The sequence below is a fragment of the Accipiter gentilis genome, chromosome 17 (assembly GCF_929443795.1).
Source record: "Accipiter gentilis chromosome 17, bAccGen1.1, whole genome shotgun sequence".
Lineage (NCBI taxonomy): Eukaryota > Metazoa > Chordata > Aves > Accipitriformes > Accipitridae > Astur > Astur gentilis.
In genome coordinates, this window is record NC_064896.1 from 3,127,639 (window position 1) to 3,142,442 (window position 14,804).

Here is a 14,804-nt window from a genome sequence, read left to right on the forward strand (position 1 = left end):
AACAGATATAAAATGTAAAGGGGTTATTTTATTATTGATTCAGAGGTTAGACAAGGCACCATTTGGTCTAAAAAGAAATGCAAAAAAACCAATTAAGTGTTATTTTTGCAGTCAATTAAGAAAGTCTTTTTTGCATTTCTTCAGCATTGTGTGAATTCCAGCTTGGTCAAGATCACAGAAAAGCCACCCCATTGCCAAGTAAGGCAGGCTTGGACTAGAGCCGCAGCCCCTTTGTTCAGCAGCAGAGAAACCTTGAGAAGTCTCTATGCCGGGGTTTAGGAATGCAGCAGAACAAGAAAAACAAAACTTCCAGGAAAAGACCAAGGTATCTTTTTTTCCTTTCCATTTCAGAAATGATGAGTCATTTGTTCATTTTGGTCCTTGCTGACAGGAAGCAACTTCAGAAAAATCACAGCAAACCTTGCAGTGGCCTCAGAGCACTAACAGCCCATGAGACAAGCCCTGAAAGTCCTGGAGAAGCCTGCAATGGAATCTAGCCCTACCCTCCTCACAGGTCAAGGACCTGCATCTGATCACTGGCAGAGATGTTTCACTCTGTACAATTGTTTTGCCTCCCCAAACAGCGATTTCTAAGGAGAAGGCCATCTCCTCTTCACAATGATTCTGCTGAATAAGAAATCCAAACAAAACCCAACCAAATCAGCCCCCAAGCCCCTTGTCTACCACCTCCTTTTTCCCCCTCCCATCAGTCATAACCCCCTCCCAGCTGCCCTCCCTGCCTCCCCTGCACCCAAGGGAGGACTGCAATGGGTGATGTAGCAGAGTGTGCAGCGTTTGGTGGTGTCTCATCTGGTTCACGGAGTCACTCAGCTGGAATAAATGGGAACAAAAAAAATAGGTTTAGGGAAAAAAACCCAGAATTAATCATGGTTTATGGCAGAAAAAGGCTGGCAAGCTGGATGCAAAGTGAGCACAAAGGGGAAAAGGAACGGAGAGTGGAAGAACACATTGTTCTTGCTGTGGAGTAGAATCTTGACCAAATCCAGGAGCACCAGCTGGCCGGGAACCCTTCCTGCCATTATGACAGTGTGCAGGGGGCTAGAGCTCTCTCTCTGACTCTCTCAAGATGCCAAGATAAAAGCTGCTTCCACTCAGAATTTCTTTACAGTCACTGAGATGCCGGGGCAGCTCTAACACACACTTTCCTCTCCACTACCCTGGAGCGCGGCAGTCCTACGCTAAATGCTATCCTGACTTCCCAGCATGCCGACGCCACGCGCCAGGGCTGCCCTTTCACAGGAAAGCCAGAAACGATCGACAACGCAACAGCCATCTGGGGGATCTCAGGGGACTGCAGGCTGCTGACGAAACCAGCACCGTTTACTTTCAAAACCTCTGTCCCTGCAGTCACATGCTTTCAAGAGCAACAAGTCAACTGCTTTCAGTTCCTGGTGTTGTTTCCAGTTTGCTGGAAGGGAAGAGGTTGTTTCCCTGGAAAGGATGTATGAGGACAGAGAGCAATTTTCCAACAAAAGAAAAATTATTAAGAAAAAGACCACGGGATTCCTAAGGATTAGGCATCTGCTCTGGACACACAGCCCACAGCAGCTCAGTGCACAGGAGAGAGAGGCCATCTCCTTGAAAGAGGAGGGTACTCAGTAACACTGAATCAGTAAACATACATGGAAGGCCAAAGGACAAAGTTTAATCTGGGCCAATCTGCATTTACAGCAGGGTCCTCTAGGAAGGGCTGGAATCCCGCACGGGCAAAGATCATTACCAGCCTTGCAGGGTCACCACATAGCAGCGTAATGGCCCGGAGAAGCTGGGTCACTAACCACACCACACATGGTGTCCTCAAATGGATGGCCTGATGGAGCTGTTTGATTTGCTCAAGAAACAAGTACATTTCCATGATCTCATAACGAAGGTCATTGGCTCAAGGGCACATGAAGCCAGTGCTTAATAACACTGTCTCTCAGGCCTTGAAAAATCACTTGTTTTGCAGTAAGGCTTTATTTAGACTTTGGGATCAGGAGCTCAACACATCTTCAACTCCTTGGCCAAAGCCAAGGCAAGAGTGAAGAGATGAAACCCAAATCCTTTTCTTGTCCTCAGGAGATCCCAACTTGCTATGCACAGCGCCTCTCAGACTCTGACCAATATTTGCTATATTGGGGCCCACAAATGAGAAGAGGCTGAAAATCCCCAGCTCACACCCACCCTCTTTCTGCCCCACAAGCATCATCAGAATGGGAGGAAGACAGGCCATGCTCTCAGGTAACCTGCCATCCCACAGAGAATAAAACACATACAATGAGAACAAGTTCTCACCCAGCCCCGAGCAGCAGCAGGCTGCACTCATGCGCGCAGCCAAGCTGTCCCTCCCATGGCTGCTCCCCCAGCTGACACACAGCCCTTCACATGCTTCCCACGAGAAACCCCGCATTTCATTTCCTGCAGCCGACAGACAGCATCACCTATCTGGCACCCTGTGAAGGTCCTTCCCCCCTGATCTCTAACCTTCTGCTAGTCCCCTGTGGAGCAGCCAGGAGGAGCTGAAAGTACAGCTCCTTCCAAAGAGCTACAGCTCTAGAATGAAACAAAAGCCTTTTGACAAAAAGGGATGCAAACCCCATCTCTGGCAGCAGGCAGCTCATGCTCGGGCTCGCTGCGACCTCTAGGGACCAAATCTCCAGCATCCGCAAACAGACTGACGTTCACATATACTGAGATACAGACCGTTAACAACTTGTTTAATAGAGAATTAGCATAGCCCTGCCTTGGGCTGAACCGCCTTGTCCCCTCCTCTTCTACTCTGCTTAGCTCTTCACCCTCCCTGGCCCCAGAGAGACAGAGATGGAGAGACAGAGAAAGAGAGAAAAGGGAGAGCTCCGTCCTGGGACAGAACCCTAAATGAACATAACCAGGTCTTTACATGTTGCTCTCGAGAAGGCTGCCAGGATGCTAGCAAACACCACGTCGGGAGACTGGGAGGCATCCACCGCTGTATGGATCCCTCGCTTGCTGTAGTAGGAGATCAGGGGAGAGGTCTGCGTGTGATAGGCCTTCAGGCGGGTTTTCAAGGCTGTTTCGTTATCATCCGAACGGCGGATCAGGGGCTCTCCAGTGACCTGGGAGAAGCAAGGGGACAGTCTCCAGCTAGCTGCAGCCTGGCACGCTCCCCCCTTCTCTCCACAGCTATGACAACCCCTGCTCCCCTCCTCCAAGACAAGCTACGATGCAGAGCTGCAGAGGCGATCCCCAGGTCCGCAGGGGAGAGCGGGGCAAACCCAGGGCAGCTGAAACAAGTCCCAGAGCAGTCACTGAAGAGAGAAGGATTCAGCATCGTAGTCTTTCCCCCACACACCACTCTGCTTGCTAAAAGGAGCCCAAGGAGTCTCGCGAGCAGACACCAGCTCCACTTGCTTCCCAGAAGGGAAAACAGTCACAACCCACCGCAACTTCAGCTATGGACAGAGTCCAACAAGTTCTGAGGCTGGCAGAGCCTGAGCTGGCTCTACAGAATGGCCGTGCCCTTCACTTATCCCTCCAGGCCTCGCTCCCCGCAGTGCCGTCGGCTCAGGCTGCCCAGGCAGTTCCCTACACTCCCCAGAAAGCCAGGAGAGAAGGTATGAGAGAAAGAAATGAGTTTTTCCAGGAATGCTGCAAAGCATCAGCTAAACCCAAAGCAACGTAAGCTGCAGCCTTGGGAGCTCACATACATCATCCTTCATATGCTCTTTTGGGGGTCTGAACTCCTCGTGATAAGAGCGGCCGCTCGCTGGGTGAATCAGCCTAAGACAGAAAGCAAGTGTCAGCAAAGTAGCCAGGTGCCAGGACAAGGTCTCCTAAACTTGTCACTCCTCTGCATAGAAACATCCGCAATAGCAACCCGATTAGCCTCTCTCTATTAAGAAAAATCTCTTATAGCTATTTCTGTACTAAGGGCCTCTTTAGGCACTTGAAAAAATAGCAGCTGCGCTAGGAGATGGAGAAGGGATTTTTACTTTATGCTTTACTGGGGAAGGGGACTAGCTCCTGGAGGTGTGAGGGTGATACAGTGCAAGAGCAAACAGTGGGAGACATCTGCGTGCCTGCACGGCCACAACTGACCCTGGACAGGACGTTCAGCAGTGCCCAAACATGCATGCAACGTTTTGTGTTAAGGAGCAGTAATAGCTCCAGAGAAGCAAGAGCACAAAGACATTAGCTGTCGGACACTGGGCTTAAAGGCTGAGCTGGGTCACCAAGGACACTGATTTGTATCAGCAACCCCTATTTATAGGGCAATGAAGGGGCTCTGTTCAAGGCTGGCCCAGACACAGGAGAGCAGGCGAGGGATCAGGGCAGGAAAGCTCAAACAGAGCAAAAATCTAATACAAACCAGCACCACAGCTAGCCCTAAACACTGTGAGAATGACACAAGGATCCAAAATTAGGATGCTCTCCCCTAATCTAGGAAACCCCATCCCATGCACCGAGCGTTTGGGAGAAAAGGATTACCGTCCAGTGATTCTCCGGATGAGCAAGGAGTCAGGGATGCTGAACTCAATGACGGAGTCCAGCTTCTCTCGCCTCTTCTCCAGGAGCTCATCCAGCTGCAACAGAAAACACCCAGCTCAGAGGGGCAGAGGTACAGCCAAGGGACCCCTGTCTCCATGGAAGGAGGAGATGCCGGAGCAGACCCCAAACAGGAGCTCACGTACCATTTCGGCCTGCTTCACTGTGCGTGGGAAGCCATCCAAGAGGAAGCCATTCTTGCAGGGAGGGGAGTCAAGGTTGTTCTCAATCAGCTCCACCACCATTTCATCGCTCACCTGCAGAGAAGAGAGATGGGTGTATGGTCAGGAGGGACACCCTGATTTTACACAGCTGCCTGCAGAGCTGCTGTACTCATGCCAGTGCCCAGGCTGCATCAGACCCTTTTTACAGGCGTTCCTGGTCCCACAGGCAGCAGCCACAGCACAGGGCACTGCTCTTAACAGGGTGAAAGCTGCATGTTCAGACCTGCCCACATCAGGGAAGCACTCCCTGCCATGGGTGTCAACACTAAGATGTGGCTAACGAGACATTTCATGCCAGGACACTCCAGCCTGTGCAGGGACTTGGGCCAGCGCTGTAACCTCACTGTTACAAAGGTTGCTGTATTTCAAGGGAGACCATCAGCTTGAAGACAAACTCCCTAGATATTTTTTTTTTAAACCAATTCACAATACGAAATATCAATGTAACCTTAATTTCCTGTTACTTTGTACCTTCAGCCACGCATCCCCCCCTTAGTAGGCAGGCCTGGCCAGGAAGGGCAAAGCAGGTGAGTTGATCCTTGACTCTCATAAACCTTGTGGGAAGGTAAATGCCTAGTAGTTGCTGACAAGCTCTGACCTTGCTGGATAGTTTTTCTCATATCATGATCTCAGCATACTGCTGGGATTAGTGCCTTTTCTACACTGCAGCATTTGCAAAGTACTAACAGATGCTGCAGCCCCAACAATGGCTGTTTATTCAAGAGTAGCTCTTCTCAGCAGCGCTGTTTTCTCCAGCACACACAGCTGGGACCCAGCAGGACGGGGGACCTGACTGTGACAGCACACAAACAAGATCCCTGGAGCGGGAAGCATACGGGCAGGGGGCAGTTTGGGCAAAGCAACAAGTCACTTCTGTGCTTGCCTGATTACCCCTTTCAGAGAAAGAGGTCCTGCTTCGTCATTGAGCATAAAACCCCCTCCTGAACACTGCTGTGCTCCCAGCTGAGTTATCGCAGAGCCAGAGTACGCTGCTAGGATATACCTGCAGAGCAGCTGGGTGCTGCCTGCCACACGCACACGTGGCAGATACCACCAGCCTTGCCAGATAACGTCCCTATCTTTCATAACCAGCTGGGATATTGCAGGCTTGGTGTTGCAATGCAAGCTTTGAGCGAGAGCTGGAGATAAGCCATGTCGCTCTTCCCACCTGGGGCCTGCAGATTCTCTGTGGGGTGTTAGGAGCCCACAACAGCCAGCGGCAATACCCAAGATCTGCCCTACATTGTTTACCTTTGGGGCGACTTGCTGCCATTTGCTGTTCCTCAAGTTTCCCCCAGATATTTCAGTCATTTGGGCAAGATAATTAGACCCTCAGAAAATAAATGTGTCAGAGATCGTAACTCTTGCCTCTTGGGGATGCAAAGTGTCTCTCACGCAGCGTTACGCAGCACTCACTGTAACTACCACAGCAACACCCCTAAGTCTATTTTCACCTTACAATTACAGGCAAATGGCATTTATGCAAGAGCTGGGATGCAGATGAACCCTCCGAACAAAGTCTTCCACCCCACAGGAGTCCAGGCATCACGTGAAGAGAGACATGAGCCGCAAAGCATGGCTGTAACATCCTGCAGCTCCAAGGATAAATGTTCACCTCAAACTGTTCAGGAGCCACAAAACATCCAGACTGTACCCCCTGAGCGTAAAAGCACTGTGGCAGAAAGAACCAACGCAGGCTGCTGGTAAGCAAGGAACAATTTAGAAGAGGAAGGATGGTTTTACAGAACGTTTCTCCTGCAGAATAATGAGAAAGAAAACCCCCACCCCACCCCTGCCTTCACCCTGCAATCTACCTTCCTCCATTAATTGGGTTTTGTCACTGAGGCTTCTAATTACAAGGTGGATTTTGACTGCTCTCATTCCAGGTGCTGCCAGACCACCTCCCCTCCCAGCACGTCTCCCCACTACCCACCAGCTTCCCCGAATCCATCGTTTCTTTGAGCCGCTTGCCCAGCTCGGACCCCGAGGCCACCATAGCCCGCAGCATGTCCCCGGTTGCCAGGTGGCAGACGCAGTAGGTCTCGGCCAACTTCGGAGCCTGCGGGAAAGGACAGACGTGAGGTGAGTTTACCGTGAGGGTTTTGGAGCCAGGACCTCGGGGGCTGAGACCCAACCGGGGTTTGCACAGCCCCCCCCCCCCCCCCCCCACCGTGGGGCCTCGTCCCCACTCGCAACAACGGGACGGGTCTGCGACCGGGCAGCACGTGGCAGGGCCCGGTACGCCGCCCTGAAGGCCAGGTGCTCCGGGATCAGGGCCAGGGCACCGGAACCCCCGCGGCCGGCCCTAGGGAGGAGAACCGGGACAAAGTGCCCCGGCAACCGGGTCCCTACGGGCGGTGGGTCCGTATGCCGGAGCCCCCGGGAAAGGGGAGGCCCGGGCCCCCTCCGGAACGGGGTCAGGCCCACACGCCCCAGTCCCTGGCCGGGGGAAGGGAGGCCCGGACACCCGCATCCCTCCAGGCTGGGGCTCAGACGCCGGGCCCGGGGCGGGGTGAGGAAAGCCGGACGGCCCGGTCCCACCGGCCGCTCAGCCGGGAGACGACCCGGAACGCCCGCGCCCCTTCATGGGAAGACACCCACGTTGCACCCCGGTAGCCCCTCACCTGCGTGCCCTTGCCGGCACCGGGCGGCCCCAGCAGGACGGCGCGGATGCCCTGCCGGACCCCCGGGCCCGGGGCCTGCCCGCCGCCGCCCCCCGCCTGCGCGCTCGGAGCCATGGCCGCCGCCGACTGCGCGCCCGCCCCGCCCGGCGGCCAATGGGCGGTGACGGCGGGGCCGCGTGCCTCGTGGGCGGGGCCCGCGCTGCTAGGGGGCGGGGTTTCGCGGGGAGTAGGCGGGGTTTCGCGGGGAGCAGGTGGGGTTACCCAGGTAGAGGGCGGGGGTTCTCAGGGAGTGGGTGGGGTTTCACAGAAGCGGGCGGAGTTACTCCGGTGGTGGGCGGGGTTTCGCGGGGGAATGGGAGGGGTTTCGCGGGGAGCGGGCGGGGTTTCGCAGGTAGTGGGCGGAGTTAGGCGGCGCTGCGTGGGTTGAAGCGCGCCCTGCGTGGGCCGCCGGCCTCTGCGTGGGATGGGTTCACCACGCTGCACTGCGTGGGCTGTGCATCACGCCACTGCTCGGCACACCCAGAAGCGAGATCTGGCACGTCTCTGCCCTCCTGCCGCTGTGGTGCTCTCTGCGTGGCTCCCCTCATCCTGCACGGCACAGTCCGGGGCTGGGTCCTGGGCCAGAGCACCGGGAAAACAGTCCAGGATCTCACAGGAGACAAGAGCTCCCTTTGCCCTGGTTGCCAGGAGTATCCATGGCAAAGCCAAGACCACAGTGTTGAATACAAGAACCCAGGATAAGTCGGTCCCTCTCTCTTCCTCTCCCCTCCATGCACAGAACGTTGTCTCCTCAGCAACAACTGAGAGGGAATTGCAAATTAACACGATGAAGAAAAAAATCCCCTGCTCAGCCTGTGGTGTTTGTGGGATGGAACAGTGGAACCATTTCCAAGCGCACAAACGCAGGCAAAGACAGGACTGATCGACCAGACAGGGCATCTGCACGTACGGCAGAGCTGGATCTGCTGCCAGGGAACCCACCAAAACTGGCAGCAGCACAACAAGGGCAGAATCAGTCCCTGACGTCTTCCCAGCGACCTCCTCCAGCCAATGTCCCAGCCAAACAGGCACCGCTCAGCCTTTAATCTGCAGGAAGCCTCGTTTCCCTGGCAGCAGTATTTCAGAGGTATTTTTGGCACTCTTCTCCCCAAGGGTCCCTGCGCACACGATGCACGCGCAGCCACGAGCGCCCTTGCACCAGGGCCGGGCTGCAGGCAGGCTCGCAGCGCTCTGCACCATCAAGCTGGGAATGAGCTGCTGGCACGGCAGGGACTCGGTGAGAACCCGGGGTGTCTGCTGGGAGCAGCCCCAGTCCTGGGACAGGGTGGGCAAGGAGGGGGTGCCTTCTTCGAAAGGGATGAAGGATGCTCGGAGGTAGCTCAGCCAATGAGGTGGCTGGGTTCGGTTGCCATGGCTACGGTTGTGAGGCAGAGCAGGGAGGGGGGGTGCTGGGATACAAGGGGGTGCAGAGCCCCCCCACCCTCTGCAGGGTTACCTGGTCCAGGGGCTCGGGACAGGCAGGGAACTGGGGCAGGACAAACAGCCGCTGCTGGGGCCAGTTCATTCTCTTGGGAGACCCATGGGCATAATCTGTTTAAATGCTTTCTAAGGTAATGGGGTGGGGGGGATGGCGTGGGGCTGCTGGGGAAGCTGGTTTGCCTGGCACAGTGAGGAGGGGGCTGGTGAGGGATGCCTGCGGATGCTGAGTTTTGGGAATGGTGGGTGGAGGGCATCCTGCCATTGGCGCCCCTCTCCCCTAACCCCTTGCACTGCTTCTCCCCAGAGACCTCAGACCCCCAACAACAGCTACGCCTCGGGGTGCTGCGGGAGCTCGGTGTTCCTCGGGGGGCCCCCCTGGCAGCACGCCTAGTCATCCGGGAAGGACGCGTTGGACCTTGGTAAGGAGGGGATGTCCAAGGCGGGGGCATGTTTGCCCAGGGCTGACGGGAATGACCCGCTTAATTGCTCATCGTTTCTGTGCCCAACCAGCGTGGGCTGGGTGCTGGTTAGTGATGTCTTTGGGGAGTGACGGGTAAGGCTGGAGGAGTTGCTCTCCTTTCCCGAAGCTCTAAGAGCTCCAAACCCCATTTTTTCTCCCCATTCCCCATCTCTGGAGTTCGCTGGTGGTACTTGCTCAATGCATTACAACACCCTGCTGCTCCGATCTCAGCGTGGTCTTTCTCCTAGTGCCCATCCAAAATGTCGTAAGTAGGTCTCTGCAGAGGAGGAGGTGGAGTGCAGCTCTGAGAAATGAAACCTCTGTCTCCCACTCACTTCAAATCAGAGAGACCATGTTCCTGTAAGAGCCCTGGAGCTAGACCTGGATTATTGGAGTGGAAATCTTTCCTGCAAGCTTGCGCTAGGTCATCAGCTCCCTGGGTTATGGGATGGACTGGGTCCAGGGGAGGAGATTGTTAAAGCTAAGTGTGCGAGCTTAAAGCTAAAGCTCCGCCAAGTGTGTGAGCCAGGAAACACCACGCAGCTTAACTTGTCCCCTTGTTCCACACACTGTGTCGTGGGAGAGACGTGAAACTGGAACCACAACACGGATCCAGACCATCCTCAGGTCGGCCAGTGTCAGTGAGTGGCCTGTGCTGTGCTCTTTAGAGATGCTTCCCTTTTCATGGGGCTTGTGTGCCTGCGAAGGCAGGTCCGTGAGACTTCAGCTATTTGGAAACCACAAGGGAACTTCACCCCATGCAACGTACAGCAGACCTAGCTACATGCCGGAGCGTGAAGGGACACATTCTGGCATATATAGGCCACCTTCTTTGCAGTGAAGTTGGCTTTATTGTTAACTGTGTTGGTGTCTGAACTGCTGCTGAAGACAGGGCTGCTGTGTGCCAAAAGAAAGCTCTGAGCTGCAGAGAAATGTGTCTCCTCCCCTTGGAGAAGATGCTTTAACCCACAGTAGGGCTCTCAGCAGAGGCACTGGTTTGGAGAGCAGCAAGGAACTCTACCCAGGGCAACGCTGCCATGTACGGCCCATGGGAGGGATGGGGTGCAGGCTGGGTGATGCACACTGGCGGAGCTTCTGGAGCCCTGCTTCTAATATTCCCTTTCTTTTTCCAGTCTGTTGCGTACTTAGAAGCTACAGCCTACTCGAAGAGGCTTTAAACTAAGCGTTATCACACCTTGACCATGAATGGGTACTTGAAGGAATCCAATTTCATGATGGTGGAGGAGGGCTTCACCACCAGAGACCTCCTGGAGAACCTTCTCGTGGAGCTGGGCCAGATGGTAAGGGCTGGCAGCTCTGCTGCTCCCCGGCACCCAGCACCCCCTTGACAGAGGCGGTCATGGAGAGGCAACTACTGCTCACTCCAACTTTCTCCTAGAGCGACCAGCAAGCCTTCTTCGTGGCAGACCTTGGGGACATTGTGAAGAAACACCTGCGTTTCCTGAAGGCCTTGCCCCGTGTGAAACCCTACTTCCCGGTTAAGTGCAACGGCAGTGAAGGAGTGATTCGGCTGCTGGCTGAGCTGGGGGCAGGCTTTGCCTGTACCAACAAGGTAGGGTCGTGGAAGGACAGCTCAGGGTGAGCATCTTTTGGGTATTTGTGGGAGAGTGGCAGAACTCACCCACCTTTCCTAAGTTTCCACTCATTAGATGGCATTTAGAGGGGCAGGAGTCTCCCTCTGCTGTCAAAACCCTCTTGACAGCCCAGAAATCCCTGTCCTCTGTCTGGTGACTCAGGCTTGTTCCCCTTGACCGACATTCCTGTCTCTGGAACTGGTGTCCTGGCTGGCAGGCTTGGCTGGTGGCAAGGCACATTCCTGGGGTGCCACTGACACAGCCGTCCAATTCTTGGTGGCTTTAAAGCTGAGCCTAAAGCTCCCGCTCCCTCCTGCTTGTCATTTGCAATAGCCAGATTTCTAGGGAGGAACCGAAGTTAAGCCACTTACTTGTACATAATTAAATAGGACGCGTTACCGGGAGGAGAAAGTGCAAAGAGTCATGACAGCTCAGACCAGCACTGCAGCTGTCACCCTCATTGCAGCTCACCGGGGACACATGCACCAAACCCATGCTTGCTAAACCCACTTGTTTTCTCTTCTCCTGGTCTCATGCTGCTTGTAAACATCTTGCTGCAACCTGCCCCTGCCAGGACAAAGTCCACTGTGATTCCTTTGAGCTCTTGCGGATTTTCCGTGGAAAAGCCCAGGCTGCAATGCTGGCGGTTTGCCCTCCGCAATGCTGCAAGCTGGCCGAGGCCCAGGGCTGATCGTGGCCAGGCATGGGCAGCGCTGGTCCCAAGGACCTGCCTACATGCATGCTGTGTCCCTGCAGGCAGAGATTGCATGTGTGCAAACCATCGGGGTCCCGGCTGACAAGATCTTCTACAGCAGCCCCTGCAAGCAGGTTGCCCATATCAAATACGCAGCCAGCCATGGTGTGCAGCTGATGACCTTCGACAACGAGGTGGAGCTGAGCAAGGTGGCCAGGAGCCACCCTCATGCCAGGTAGGTGTCTGGCAGCATCGTTGGAGTGGGGGGCTGGAGTAGGAGCTGGGGAGATGGCTGTGAGGTGACAGAGGGCCTGAAGACTCCTCAACACGTTGTGGCTTTGCTCTGCAGGTTATTGTTGGGTATTACTGCTGACTCCAGCCCCTCTACCCATTCGAACATGATGTTTGGGACCACGCTCGAGTCCTGCCGGCACCTGCTAGAGACAGCGAAGGAGCAGGCTGTGGAGGTTGTTGGCATCAGGTACAGCACATGGTCCTTCTTTCGTAGGGGTGCTCAGCCCATGTTGGAGGGGACTGTGGGAAGATCTGCCTTGCCAGAACAACATGGGGGTCCACGGAGTCACTGGCTGCTCTGGTTGGGAGTGAGGTGGAGGCTGGACCTGGGGAGGTTGACCCTTGTTGGGACTGATTTGGGGCAGTTTTGGACCTCAGAGAGGATCTGGGGGCCTCTGCGGGACTGGCCAGGCAGTCTGGCTTGGGATGGTGTGTGGGAAACACAGAGCTGCCCACAGTGAATGATAATCCCAGTGCCATGTCCCCTCGCTGCTCTCTGGGGACGGGCAAACCCTGCTGAAACAGGGACTGTGCCCTCAGCTTTCACCTTGGGAGCCGTGGTCTGGAGCCCCAGGCCTTCGCTCAGTCTGTGGCTGCGGCACAGCTGGCCTTTGAGATTGGCACAGAGCTGGGATACCAGATGCACCTTCTGGACATCGGAGGAGGATTCCCTGGCACCGAGGACACCAGAACCCGGTTCGAAGAGGTACGCAGCTCCCGCTGCCTGCACTCAGCAGGCAGAGAGCGAGGCTGGAGGGTCTCCCCGGGTCTGGCTCCCTGCAGAGGGGCTGAGCTAACCGAGGGGGAATATCTTCTTCCCGTCCAGATTGCTGCCGTGATAAACTCTGCCTTGGACTTGTATTTCCCAGACGGCTGCGGGGTGGAGATCATTGCGACACCCGGCCGATACTACATCACCTCCGCCTTCACCTTCGCTGCCAGCATCACTGCCAGGGAAGAGGTTCCTGTGGAACAGCCTGGCTCCGATGGTATGTGGGATGGTGGAATGGGCCCACCTGTGTGCCCGAGCCCCACCTCGAGCCCTCTCCTTGCTCCCCTCCAGAGGAAGAGTCTGGCAGCAAGAAGAGCCTCATGTATCACCTCAGCGATGGCATCTACAGCGCCTTCAGCTGCCTCCTGTTTGACACCCCCTGCCCAAGACCTCAGCTGCACAAGGTGAGGGTCTGGCCCAGCTTGAGGAGAGCCCGGCGGGTCCCTCACGCTGTGTCGCATTGCCTCAGCTGACCCCGCTCTCCCTTGCGGCGTGGCTGGCCCCAAGCTCCATGCCAGAGGAGAGCAGAGGCCATGGGGAAGAGGTTGTGGTGATGTACCAGGAGAGCTTTAGACAGTCCCTGAGCTCCCAGGGTCGGATCTTCAGGGCAGGTGGAGACGGGACAGATCGCTGTGACACTGGGGCATCCTCATCTCCTGCGGCTGCTCCATCTCTCCCCCGCAGAGACCCTGCCCAGACCACCCCTCGCACAGCAGCAGCCTCCGGGGTCCCCCAGAAGACGCAGAGGACCACATTGCCGACGGCTTGGAACTGCCCGAGCTGCAGGTCGGGGACTGGCTGATTTTTGAGGACATGGGTGCCTACACCATCGCAACCTCGTCCCTGCTTGGGGGGTGTCCCCAGCCACAGATCACCTACGCCATGTCCCGTGTGGCCTGGTAAGAGACGGTCTTGTGTGAGCAAGGCTGAATCCCTTGGGAGATGCTGTCTTTCCCTCCACATGGGCTCTTTGCCCAAGGGAGACAATCAAATCTGAGTCCCAGAACCTGAAGATTCAGGGTAAAAACCTGGTCTCAGAGGCAAAACTCGTATTTTTTTAAACATTGACAGACTTGACCCAGTTTTTCACTGGGGAAGCCACAGGCAGCTCATTTCTCTCTGTGCAGATGGGGCGGTTGCTCTGGGGGATGTGAGACCCCCTAAGCTCCCCCTTCCTACAGCATTTCACGAGGGGATGCTCCCCCTTGCTCCCCCTTGGGTGTCTCTCCCTTGCAGGAAAGCCATCCAGTTCTTCCAGGGAAAGCCACCGCAAACAGAAGACGACCGCGAAAGCGTCTGCGCCCCACTGTCCTGCGGCTGGGAGATGGCGGAGACGCTCTGCGTCACCCCGGTTTTCACTCCGGCCAGCATCATCTGAGCAGCACCGGTACCAGGGAAGGGGATGAAGGTCTCATGGCGGCCGGGTTGCGGCAGCATCTCCCACCCTGCCTGCTGCTGGCATCACCCCGCTCGGCTCTCACGGGGGATCCGCGGCGAGGGCTTTGAAGTATACACCATAAATCCCGTTCCTCCCGCTCGTGCGGTGTTGTGTGCCTGCTAAAGGGGTGGGTGGATGGCGCCGAGCAGGTTTGGGTTCGTTTTTTAAGAGTTATGGTAATAAAACGGTTATCCGGTGCGGCTCAGGGTTTCATGTGAGGAAGCCCACGGCTCTTCCTCCCCACCCTGCGCCAGAGGCAGCGGAGAATCAGTCTGCAATAAGCAGTTAGCTGCGTAACGAGGCTTTGCTCGTTAGGGAAGGTAGGGCCGTTCCTCCGAACCTTGGACACTGTTCAGGCATCCGGGAGGGACCCCTGGATTTTTGAGGGTGGGCGGAGGTATGAAAATAGGGGGGTGGGTTCCAGGATGTGGGTATTACTGGGGGGAAAACCCAGGCCTGGTGGCATCCCCCCGCTCCCCGAGCTCTCGTTAACCCTAACGAAGCCCCCTGCCCCTGGGATGTGTGTGGGGGGGTCCCGCAGAGGTTCAGCACTGCGGCAGGGGGAGATGGGAACCGGGACCCCATAAAAGCCAAAGAACGGGGACACTGCGAGACCCTGAAAGCCAGGGACTGGGGGAACTGGGGGGTACTGGGAGGACACTGAAGCATGGGGGTGGGGGTGCACTGGGAGCAATGGGCT

At 56.0% G+C, this 14,804-nt stretch overlaps 2 protein-coding genes across 5 annotated transcripts; one reads left to right on the forward strand and one right to left on the reverse strand.

Moving 5' to 3' along the window:
* Positions 1-8: 8 nt before the first annotated feature.
* On the reverse strand, positions 9-7,503 carry AK2 (adenylate kinase 2). Of its 2 annotated transcripts, XM_049819658.1 has the most exons (7): positions 7,373-7,503; positions 6,682-6,807; positions 4,671-4,781; positions 4,468-4,562; positions 3,687-3,759; positions 2,900-3,095; positions 9-831 (listed from the first exon to the last, which is right to left on the reverse strand). In XM_049819658.1, exons 1-7 carry the CDS (start codon positions 7,484-7,486, stop codon positions 824-826), a joined length of 723 nt encoding a protein of 240 aa, XP_049675615.1. In that variant the 5' UTR covers positions 7,487-7,503; the 3' UTR covers positions 9-823. The 2 variants fall into 2 exon arrangements, with proteins under 2 accessions (XP_049675615.1, XP_049675614.1); XM_049819657.1 differs by lacking the exon at positions 9-831 and having other exon boundaries at positions 2,701-3,095.
* A 987-nt stretch (positions 7,504-8,490) lies between these two features.
* On the forward strand, positions 8,491-14,321 carry AZIN2 (antizyme inhibitor 2). Of its 3 annotated transcripts, XM_049819647.1 has the most exons (11): positions 8,491-8,648; positions 9,156-9,270; positions 10,445-10,612; positions 10,711-10,884; positions 11,663-11,835; positions 11,950-12,081; positions 12,435-12,600; positions 12,721-12,883; positions 12,958-13,070; positions 13,351-13,565; positions 13,903-14,321. In XM_049819647.1, exons 3-11 carry the CDS (start codon positions 10,514-10,516, stop codon positions 14,042-14,044), a joined length of 1,377 nt encoding a protein of 458 aa, XP_049675604.1. In that variant the 5' UTR covers positions 8,491-8,648; positions 9,156-9,270; positions 10,445-10,513; the 3' UTR covers positions 14,045-14,321. The 3 variants fall into 3 exon arrangements, with proteins under 3 accessions (XP_049675604.1, XP_049675605.1, XP_049675606.1); XM_049819648.1 differs by having other exon boundaries at positions 13,351-14,013; XM_049819649.1 differs by lacking the exons at positions 8,491-8,648; positions 9,156-9,270 and adding an exon at positions 9,848-9,952 and having other exon boundaries at positions 13,903-14,320.
* Positions 14,322-14,804: the final 483 nt, after the last annotated feature.

Excerpts from the sequence above, each read along its gene's own strand:
- AK2 (XM_049819657.1), bottom strand. The coding sequence starts at position 7,486 with ATGGCTCCGAGCGCGCAGGCGGGGGGCGGCGGCGGGCAGGCCCCGGGC. Across the intron at positions 4,563-4,670 it reads CAGTGAAGCAGGCCGAAATG|CTGGATGAGCTCCTGGAGAA; the intron begins GTACGTGAGCTC and ends TTTCTGTTGCAG. Across the intron at positions 3,096-3,686 it reads AAGAGCATATGAAGGATGAT|GTCACTGGAGAGCCCCTGAT; the intron begins GTATGTGAGCTC and ends TGCTTCTCCCAG.
- AZIN2 (XM_049819647.1), top strand. The coding sequence starts at position 10,514 with ATGAATGGGTACTTGAAGGAATCCAATTTCATGATGGTGGAGGAGGGC. Across the intron at positions 12,082-12,434 it reads GTGGAGGTTGTTGGCATCAG|CTTTCACCTTGGGAGCCGTG; the intron begins GTACAGCACATG and ends CTGTGCCCTCAG. Across the intron at positions 13,071-13,350 it reads CAAGACCTCAGCTGCACAAG|AGACCCTGCCCAGACCACCC; the intron begins GTGAGGGTCTGG and ends TCTCCCCCGCAG.